Below are 11,442 nucleotides of genomic sequence, written 5' to 3'. Positions count from 1 at the left end.
CCACCTTATCATTTTTTCTTATCTTATAACTAAATTCATAGGCTATTATAAATATAAGAATATCTAATGTAAGGGGTTACTTGATCAAAACACTCACACTCACTTTTAAACTATGGATTCCCGTTCTTTAAATTTCAAGGGTGTTATTAATGCTCGACCTACATCACCCCTATAGGAGACTGGTGATATTGAGCATGTGCACAAACCATGCCACATCTTGTAGGGCTATGACAATAATAAGCACCTTTAATTGATTCGTTTTAGCCACCAAGCACCACTCTTGGTAAAGGCATCACCATATATATTTCATACTTTCTCCTCATACTAGGGTAAACTCCTACCCAATTGTGATTATGTAACTCAAGTCATGCTCTCATGACATTCTCATGTATATGTATTCATGTTCATACTCAACATAGTAGAATTCACCTTATCATGCTCAATAAAGTTCAAGTTATGCATTCATGACATGCCAATATACATAATCACACTTAACAAAATCTTTAATCAAATTCAGTGCATCAAAAAGAGGACATTAAACTCAACAATGTGTCGCAACTTCATTCTTATCTTAGCATATTCTTTTAAGACATGCATGCCACATTATCAACAAGTAATCCCTGTAGACCTTAATATCATCATAAAGATCCACAACTCAAAACTTTTACTTTCCATATAGCCATTCATTAATTCAATCATTGTTATACCTAACTTACTCATAAATTAATTTTGCAAAAAATCATATATACAAAAATTTATCTCCTGATTACCTCAATCCTTGATTTACCAACCAAGAGTACATTTTGATGACTCAAGGAGCCTTCAACAAGCTCAAGTATTCCAAAGTAGCCAAAATCTACAATCAAGTGCATTAATTGCCATTAATCACAATTAATTCCTTTAATCAAGGTCTAAAATTCAAAACCTTTATTAGGATTATACATTATCTATTCCATTTCTTAATCCCTACTAACTCATTTAAAACTCCCCAAACCAACAGTAAGCATTAAACTTGCAAACCACTATTTATTGGCTAATCCATACTAGGGTTTACTTTAAATCTCAATATACAAATCAAGACCTTTGTTAGTGGCTTACCCAAAGCTTAAAATACTTCACCAAGCTTCCATTACTCTAAATTATGTCAAAAATTTTGCATGTTTCCTCCTATTTTTGGATCTCAGCCACCGCCACAAAAGAAACAAGAAGAAGAACATGAAGAGAGTAGAAGAAAGAGTGTAGGAGCTTACCCCAGAGTTGTATATCTCTTAAGGACAACAAAAGGCTAAAACTTGTAAACCCTAGTAGAGGAAGGTTCCAACCTTTAAGCTCTCTCATCCCTTCCTCACATAGACATTGTTATATTGGAGATTTTAAAAATAGAAAGCACATCAATCAACCACGGCACTCGTGTTCTCCATAATAGAAGATGGTGTAATGGGCAAGCCCATGTTAAACCATCTAATTTGGGCTCAAAGTGGTCCAACAATCCTTATACCTAGATGTCAAGCCTCAATTAGGATTTGGTAAGACCTAAAGCCTTAGGTTAGCCTTAAATTTCCTAATCAAATCACAATTTGTAAATCCATTCTTAAAATAACCTTAATTAAAATCAATTAAAATTCCCAGGATGTTACCAAAACCATTTAGTATATGTTCAAATGTGAGAGGAAACTGAAACACCAACCAAGAATTGTCAAGTTGTCACAAATGGACTTAATGTTGATCAAATATTCCTTTATGGATAAGTTGTATTTTCTTTTATTGGTGAGAAGAAGATTTTTGTAGTGAAGAACCTTAAATTTTAATTTGGCATAATAAATATCACATAATCAATACCAAATCTAAGCTGATGTATTAAAACTAATTAAGTTAGGAAAATGGATTGACTAACTGTAGATAATAGCCATAAAGACAAGGCAATATCATGTTCATAAACCTTAAAGCTAGATTAAAACCTCTCGACCATGTTCATCTCACATCATTGCAGGTGGAACTTGTGTAGTACTATCAATGATACACTATCAAAAAAAAACTACCTGATTAGCGACAGAATGTTATGTCACTAAATGAGTTAGTGATAAAATTTGCAATTATATTGCTAATTAATGATGGAATATTGATGAAAAATTTCTATCACTAGATGAGGATAAGCTATTTTGGCTTTATAATGGAATGCATTTGTCACTAATCCATCACAAATTTTCCAACAAACTTATTTCATTACTAATTTTTAGGTAGATCAAAACATCATTGCCATGTCACCCAATAGACTAAACCTCACCACCGCCTCGTCCCCTAGTAGACTAGTGTCATCTCACCACCACATCACCACCACATCATTTGTCACTATCATGTGAAAAATTATTACTTTTAATTGTGAATTGGCCACGCTTGAACCTGCAACCTTATACTCCCTGATGCCTTTGCATCCACCTATTGTTAGTTGAGTGAAAGGAATCTTCAATCTTAATTGATAAATTAAATATTATTTAAATTTACTATTTTTTAATATTATATTACTTATTAATATTTATATATAATAATTATTCCTATATTTTATTTTTAAAAAATTATTTTGATAATAAATTTAATATTAAATTTAGAAATATTTTATTATCATTATATATTATATTATATATAATTTGTATCTATATAATATATAATATTTTAAATTTTTATTTTATTTTAATTTTTAAATAAGAATAGTTAAGTATACAATTTAAATTATTATTAATAATATACAAATAATTTAAAATAATAAAATTTAAATGATAATTTTTAATTATTTATTTATAGAAAAATATTAAATTATTAAATAAATTATATATAAATCTATATTATAAATAATAAAATTAAAATTAAAATAATTTGTCATTGAATTAGTGATGGAATATGATAGAAATCTTTATAATAGAATTTTCTGTCGTAAATTCCATCATTAAATTAAAAAAGATATCTTGAAAACTATCAATAAAATTTCCATCAGTAAATTATTTCTAATTGATTAATGATGGAATAATGATAGAATTTTAGTGACAGAAGCGACAGAATTAACCATGGATTAGCGATGAAAAATTATTTCATTGCCGTCGCTAATTTGCTTTTTTTGTAGTGATTAGGTGTAAATGATGCTACTTTACCATAAAAAACAACCTTTTGCGTCTAGAGAAGAAGAAATTATTGTCTTCTAGAATGACATTAATTTTCTTGTTCTAAAAAGACACAAGATTTTGAACTTCAACAATAGCAAGAACAAGGATATACGCTATAACAAAAATGAATTAGAAGTAAATAAGAAAGGTGATGAGGTCACCAAAGTAGTGGCCTTAATACCATGTAAGGAAGAGGACAGAAAGAACATTTTGTTAAGACTTTAACAAATCTCTAACAGAACTACTAAAACTAAGTGCATATGCATTTAGGCCTAATTGGGCTTTACTTATAAATCTAAATCTATACGCTTAATAAGAAATAATTCAAGTAAAGACTATTCCTTTAACAGATCAATTCATTAATTTTTGTTTACTTCAATACTATTTCACTTTTTTCTAAACTATGTTGTTAGTTATGGTTTACTCAACGTGGTTATATTAAAAATTTCTCATTTTACTCTTTTCTTATTTCTTACCGACAAGAATGAAAGTAAAGATATTGAGAATATCATTGAACATATTGCAATATTCTAGAAAAGAAAAGATGAAGTTATTGCTAACCATCCAGTGGGAATAGAATCTCGTGTGCAAGTTGTTATTCAACTTTTGAAAAAGTATTCCTCAAATGATGTTCTCCTAATAGGTATATGGGGAATGGGAGGAATTGGTAAAACAACCATTGCAAAAGCCATTTACAATAAAATTGGTCGTGACTTTGAAGGTCGAGTTTCCTTGAAAATATTAGAGAAGTTTGGGAGCAAGACAGTGGTCCAATTTTTTACAACAGAGACTTCTTTACAATATTTATCCAACAACAAAATTGAAGATACATAGCATTGAATTGGAATAAGTTTAATAAAGGAAAGACTTCACCATAAAAGGATACTTCTTATACTAGATGATGTGAATAACTTTGATCAACTAAATGCTTTATTTGGTAGTCATAAATGTTTTTGCCCTGGCAGTAGAATACTCATCACAACAAGGGATCAACATATACTTAAAGTCCTTAAAGTGGACTATGTGTGTAGGATGAAAGAAATGGATGAAAGTGAATCTTTGAAACTTTTTAGTTGGCATGCATTTAAGCAAGAAAGTCCTAAGGAAAACTTCACTGAACTCTCTAGGAATGTAGTTGCTTACTCAGGAGGACTTCCACTTGCTCTTCAAGTCCTTGGATCATTTTTGTTTGCCAGGGAAATATTAGAGTGGAAAGGGTGTATTAGAGAACTCAAAAGAATTCCCAATACTCAAATATAAAAGAAGTTAAAATAAGCTTTGATAGTTTAGATTATTTAGATCAAGATATATCCTTGATATATCTTGTTTTTTTATTGGGAAGGATAGATATGTTCAACACAAATCATGAATGAATGTGGATTTTGTGCTTATATTGGAATATCAACCTTGATAGAGCGAAGCCTTGTCACTATTGACAAGAAGAATAAGCTTGGAATGCATGACTTGTTATGAGATATGGGAAGAGAAATTATTCGTGAAACAAAACTAGACATGGTTGAGGAGTGTACAAGGCTATGGCTTCATGATAATGTTCTTTATAATTGTCAAAATGCACAGTAAGTACTATGTATTCTATTAATTTATTTCTTTTCATGAAATAAATTTCTAAAGAGGAGGAGGAAATAAACATGAACATCGAATTGCACCATCCATTTGATTTTTATAATATAAATTTATGGCTAAAATTCATTTGGATCAAACTCATTAATTGGTTTTATCTCTTAGTTCTGGGTTTCAGATATTAGATTGTTCTAGCTCCATCATGTCCACACAAGTTTTTCTTCTTAACTTTAATTGTGTTATGCTTTATGTTTTATAGGGGACTAACTTTGTGGAGGGATTGTCTTTGATGCTACCAGGAACCAATGCCATTTCTTTGAGTACCAAAGCATTTGAAAAGATGGAAAGACTTAGGCTACTTCAGCTGGTCAATTTCAATTTGAAGGAGATTATGAGTATATTTCAGAAAATCTTAAATGGCTTTGTTGGCTAGGGTCATCTTTAAGAAATACACCTAGCAAGTTCTATCAACAAAGTTTAGTTGCCATTGAGCTTAAATATAGTAATCTTAAGATAGTATGGAAGAAGCCTCAAGTAAGTACTTAAGTTTCACTTAACTTGTTCCTTTTGATCATGTTCTTTGATTTTTACTTCATAAAATTCAATCTTATAATTGTTGATTTGGCCTCCCTACCTATGTTGACAAACAACTCATTTTGACTCTTAGCAAATAAAGTGGAAAGGGTTCATATTAGGACATGAGAGAGAGGTCATATTTAAGATTGAGGTGTAGCTATTTGAGAGAGATCAAGAAGATAATTTCAACTCGTGTATAGTAAATTTGAGAAAATGGTTAATATAAGTGAGGATAGAAATTTTTATTGTATCTGTACATGCTTTAATAATTCAAAGCATATTCTCTATTTTTAATTTGTTTATACTTTTCTTTGTGTTTCATGCAGTTAAGGAGAAGTTGAAAATCCTAAATCTTAGTCACTCACATCATTTGATACAAACTCCTGACTTTTCAAATTTACCCAACCTAGAAAGATTAGTACTCAAAGATTGTTCAAGGTTGACTATGGTTCACCATTCCATCAGACAATTCAATAAGCTTCTTTGGCTAAATTTGAAAGATTGTAAGATTCTTCCCAATCTACCAAGAAGTATATACAAGTTGAAATCTCTTAAGACTCTCATTCTCTCTGGCTGTTCAAATATTGATAAGTTAGAGGATGACTTGGAACAAATGGAATCCTTAACGACACTTATTGCAGATAATATTACTATCATAAAAGTTCCTTTCTCAATAGTAAGATCAAAAATTGGATATATATCTTTGTGTGGGTATGAAGGATTATCACAAGATGTGTTTCCTTTACTTATCTAGTCTTAGATGTCTTCAAAAACCAATCCCTTGTATCTTATTCAACCATTTGAAAGCTTATCATCTGTAATTTCCTTAAACATACCAAATTCGAGTTTCAATAGCCTATCATCTATTATAAATGAAGTTACAAAGCTTCAAAGTGTATGCGTGGAATGTGGCTCAGATTCCCAACTAAGTCAAGATGTGGCAAGAATTTTGGGTACCTTATATGCTGCAAATTATACACAATTGCTAGCTTTACCAAGTACATCTGAGATCTCATCATCAGCTTCAAGTATGGAAACTTTGGCAATAATTGTTTCTCACAATCAAACTTAAACTTCTCCAGTCTCACAAGATGTGTTGAGATATCTTTTGATTCAAATGGGAAGGAACGACCAATTCACAAGTACTCTTGAAGAAAGCATTCTAGAGGTTTGTCTTTTCATCTCACTATCATTAGTTAAAAGTATGTTTTACTTTTTGTTGAGCACTTTTACTTAGCTCACAGGCTAATAATGCGATTAAATTGGTAATTTCAATTCTCAAAATTAACTGTTTGGTGTGATAGGAAAAATAAAAATAAGTATAACAAAATGTCTTCATTGATTGCATCGTTTGGTCTATACACTATTTGCTACACACACGCACACATATAGGAAGAGGAAATACACGTAAGCAAATAAAATGATAATGCATAACAGAATATACTAGAATAAGTTTAAATGTAAACAAGACAAAAACACTATGTTGTGGCAGTAGTAAAAAGGCCAAAAGTAGGCTTTGACATGGCTTATGTTAATATGTTCTGTCATCCCCCATGAGGCATAAGGAACTATAGTGGCTGTGAGGATCGAGTTGGGAGTTGTGAAGATAGAAATGGGAAGAACGTCAGTGAAAATATCTACAACTTGGTCCTGTACTAAAGAAATAATGGAAATGCGGAGGTTCTTAGAAGTTATTCGCTCACAAATAAAATGATAATCAAGATCAATATGTTTAGATTATGAGTGAAAAACTGGATTGGCTGCTAGATATGTTGGTCCAATGTTGTCACATTAGAGAAGAGGTTCTTGACAAAGAGAAATACCAAGTTCACCAAGTAATGATTGTATCTAAATGACATCATAGGTAGCAATAGCTAGTACTTTGTATTCAGTCTCTGTACTTGATCTTGCAGCTATAGGTTGGTTCTTTGAATTCTAAGAGACAACATTGGAGCCAAGAAATATAGAAAAACCAATGGTGGAATGTCTGTCATCAACACATCCACCCTAATTGGCATATGAGACAACAGTAATAGTGAAAGAAGTGAAAGAGCGAATGAGCAGGCCATGATTTTGAGTACCATTAAGAGACCCAAGAATGCACTTGACAACAAACCAATGAGGTTGGTGAGGTTCATACATAAATTATGAAACACAATTCACAAAGGAGATGTGATGCAGAACAGGAAAGGGAAAAGGGAAAATAAAATATAGAAGAGAGAAAGGGAGTAGAGATAATATAAAGAGAAGAGATAATTGGATAGAGAGGAAAGAAATTCAAAGGTGGCAACACGATAGTAATTCTTATTCAATAATAAGCGTATACAAATCAAATGAGTTGAGGTACTATTTATAGGTATTTATCTAACCTTAGAAATAAATGCATGAAAATTTTAAAAAATCTAAAATTAAATAAAAAGATAACAATAAGTACTCACAATAACAATAATTCAAATATTATGATAATTAAAATAAAATATTTTTAATTAATAAAATATTTTAATAAAATATCTTCTATCTTCCAATCTTCTCAAATCTTATTAGTTCTTGTTCTTTTTTTTCCCCCAACAAGATGTTATGACAAGTGAAAACTAGATATTGGGCCCATTTGTTTTAGCTTATTTTTAGAAAAAATCACTTTTTTTTTAAAAAAGTATTTTGAGTTTTTATGATATTTGTTTAAATTTTTAAAAATAATCAAAATTAAAAAAATATTTTTGATTATTTTAAAAAGTTAATTTGAGTAACTTTTAAAAATAATATAATACGATAGATTAGAGAGAATGTTCTAAAAATGCAAGAAAATTGAAATATATCATTAAATTTTAAAATAATTAAATAATGAATCATGTTTATAAAACATAAATCAAAAAATATATTATAAAATTTATAAATAACTAATTAATAATTGTTTTTTTATTATTGTAAGTAAACATGAAATAATTTAATAGGAAAAGTCCGTTGCAGGGCATTAATGAAATTATTAGAAGTAGCAGTAGAGGAAGAATTGACAATGATAATATCATGGGCATAAATGAGAAAATAAATAATTGTAGCACCAAAATTGAAAATGAAGAGGTAACCATCGGACTTGAAGCTTTAAAACCAAGCTCAAATAAACGAGTGCTGATCCGTAAGAACCAAGCTCTAAGAGCTTGTTTTAAGCCATAGATAGCATGATTGAGCTAGTTTGCAAATCAAATGAGGATAGTTAGGATGAACGAAGCCAGGAGGCTGAGACATAAACATGTTCAGTGAAGAAAGGCACTTTTAATATCAATTTAATGAACAGACCAGCCTCAAGAAACAAGAGATAAAACAATTCGAATGGTAATAGGCTTAACAAGAAGAGAAAGTATCTGTAAAATCAAGACCTGCTTGTTGATGAAAACCTCTGGCTACAAGACAAGTTTGTAACAATCAATACTACCACCTGGTTTGTGTTTGAGACGAAAAACCCATTAATTTGTAACTAAGTTATGACAGGAAGAAGGAGGAACGAGGGTTCGGCATTCATGGCATCTCTTCATTCTGGATATTTTAAGGCTTCAGTAACAGTAGACGAAGCTGCTGGAGGAGATATGGTGACAAGCATTGTACGAGGAGGTGGCCATGGAATAGTACGTTCCATCAGTGAATTTCTTTGAACGATTCTGGTGTGATAATTACTGATTTTGAGGAGGAGAGGGCCAAGATGAGGTAGTGCTTGAGGACAAAGAAGAAGTGGAAATGGAGGAATGATCCAAAAATCCATGGGAAATAATAATTTGGGCTTTTATGAAACAATAATTCAAAAGGAGATTTGTTGCCCAGTGAAGAGGAAGGAAGTGAATTGATGAGATAAGCAGCTGTGGAAAAGGCATAAACCCAAAATGCTTGAGGTGGAGAAGAGTGATACATTAAAGCTAAGCCAAGTATCAATAACATGTCTGTGCTTTCTTTCAACAGTATTCTCTTGAGAGTGAGCATTGGAACAAGAAATTCTATGAGCAATGCCAAAAATTAAATAAAAATTAAAATTTTATCGAGGCCTTGAAATTAAACTCTCTAATCAAATTGATGAGCTTTAATTTTCATGTTAAACTGATTTTTAGCAAGCTTTTTAAATTGAAGAAAATAATCATAAACTTCATCTATAGTTTTCATAGGAAAAATCCAAGTATATCAGCTATAATCATCCGCAAAAGAGACATAATATATAGAACCAGATAAAAGAAACAACAAAAGAGGGACCCTATACATCATTGAAAATTTTAAATCTACAAGACAAAAAGAACGATTGGGGGAAGAGGGATAAGAACGATCTGGATGACTTGTGTTCGGCAACATGAGCAATGATGTGTTCAGAAAGAGAGGAAATGATAACTGAAAGAATGAGTTGCGTTGAGCAAACCATTTGTGATGATCAGTAATGATAGCACTAGAAGGAAGAAGAATAAAGGGAGGAGGGACAGAGCCATTAATGTACCCTGAAACTACTTGTCCTTAGAGATAAGGAAGCATTTGGGCATGCCAATGAAATAGTTGTCTTGAGTGAGCTTAACAGCAACAAAGTGAGGAAGGTTAGTGATTATGATGGAGGAAGAGGAAGAAGTTACGACATTATTGGTGGTGGATGAACTGGCGTTGGGAGTATAGGAAGTTGTGGTATTTGATGGGTTACTAAAGGTGAAGGAAGGGTTTCTAGGGAATGGAGCTCTAATACCATGATAAGGGAAAATGAAAATAGCAAAACAAAGTTTCTTCATTGATTGCATCATATCATATGGTTTGTAATGTGTGTGTGTGTGTGTGTGTGTAGGAAGAGAACGACAAAGCATAAAAGAATATACACTACAATAAGTTTAAATGTAAACAAGACAAAAACACCATGATGTGGCAGTAGTATCAAAAGGTCAAAAGTAGGCTTTAAGATGGCTTTATGTTGGTGTGACCTATCATGGTAAATAGGTGAGCATAGTTTTAACTTTTAACCATGAAATTGTTCATTATTTTCTATTGCAATGAAGATTAATTAAATATATATATATATATATATATCACTGACTGATTACAAAGTTCCATATAAAAGCTTGTAGAATGACAAGGGGAAGAGCTAATCTATTGCATCTCGGGCGGAGGGAGGGGACTACCGAAGTTTTCAATTTTTTTTTCTTTGTATTATATAGATGTTACATACTTTTGGTTTTTCCAAAAATTTATAAAAATTTTGTAGTATATATATTTTTTAATGTCAACCCTCTTATTTATTGTTATATAATTTGAGAGAATTTTGATGGTGTGCAGAATTTCAGAAGCTGTGGGTCTGATGATTTTTGTCTTCCAGGCGACAAACTTCCTGATTGGCTAACCTTCATTGGTGAAGGAGCTTCAGTAATTTTCCAAGTGCCTCAACAAGTCAGTGGTTATAATCATAACTTGAGAGGAATGGCTTTGTGCCTTCTTTGGTTGTCTTCTCAAGGAAACATAACATCAGATCATATAAATAATGTTTTGATCATAAACTACACCAAAACTACCATACAGCTCTACAAGCGAGACTCACTAACTTCCTTTGAAGAGTTAGATTGTGAAAGCCATATTTCAACTCTGGAAGCTGGTGATAAAGTTGAAGTTATGGTAACTAGTGGGGATGGACTCACCGTAAAGAAGACAGCGATTCATCTGTTTTATGGTTCACCAATTCAAGAAGCAATAATGGAGATTTCACATCCTGATCAAGATAATTTTTCTTTGGATGTTAGAAATCCAGAAAGGGTTAAATCTAAGAGTAGAATATTTAACCACAAGAAGCTTTTCAAATTCTTTCAAGAATGTTTTAGGAAGTAGATAATTTTATAAAATTTCTTCTGATATTAATCCATTTATTTGTATTTGTTTGTTTTTCAATATTTTCTGCATGATCTTTCTCTTTGTTCCGTCCCCTTTTTCTTCAATTTTATGTGACATATATTTTGTTAATTTGAAGGCCCAGCATGGAGGGTTGTAATGGTTCATGCATGCATGTTTGTTGAAAAATGAACATTATTGGATGATTTTCCTTCATTTTTAAGTTAAAGAGGCGTACTTTAAGTTAATTATTACTTACTCTGTTTAAAAATATAAAATATTTTTTTTTTTGAGTTTAGAT

At 31.2% G+C, this 11,442-nt stretch overlaps 1 protein-coding gene across 1 annotated transcript; it reads left to right on the top strand.

Annotated features, from left to right (window-relative positions):
• Nucleotides 1-5,649: 5,649 nt before the first annotated feature.
• LOC129300353 (uncharacterized) lies at nucleotides 5,650-11,217 on the top strand. The gene is made up of 2 exons (XM_054938917.1): nucleotides 5,650-6,480; nucleotides 10,599-11,217. The coding sequence occupies exons 1-2, from the start codon at nucleotides 6,430-6,432 to the stop codon at nucleotides 11,139-11,141; spliced, it is 594 nt and encodes a 197-aa protein (XP_054794892.1). The 5' UTR covers nucleotides 5,650-6,429; the 3' UTR covers nucleotides 11,142-11,217.
• Nucleotides 11,218-11,442: the final 225 nt, after the last annotated feature.

Source organism: Prosopis cineraria, unplaced genomic scaffold (assembly GCF_029017545.1).
Source record: "Prosopis cineraria cultivar Desert tree isolate PC_DT_omini unplaced genomic scaffold, ASM2901754v1 PC1545, whole genome shotgun sequence".
NCBI classification, from domain to species: Eukaryota; Viridiplantae; Streptophyta; class Magnoliopsida; order Fabales; family Fabaceae; genus Prosopis; species Prosopis cineraria.
Note: the sequence above shows the minus strand (reverse complement) of the source record. Positions and strands in the feature narration are given on the sequence as shown.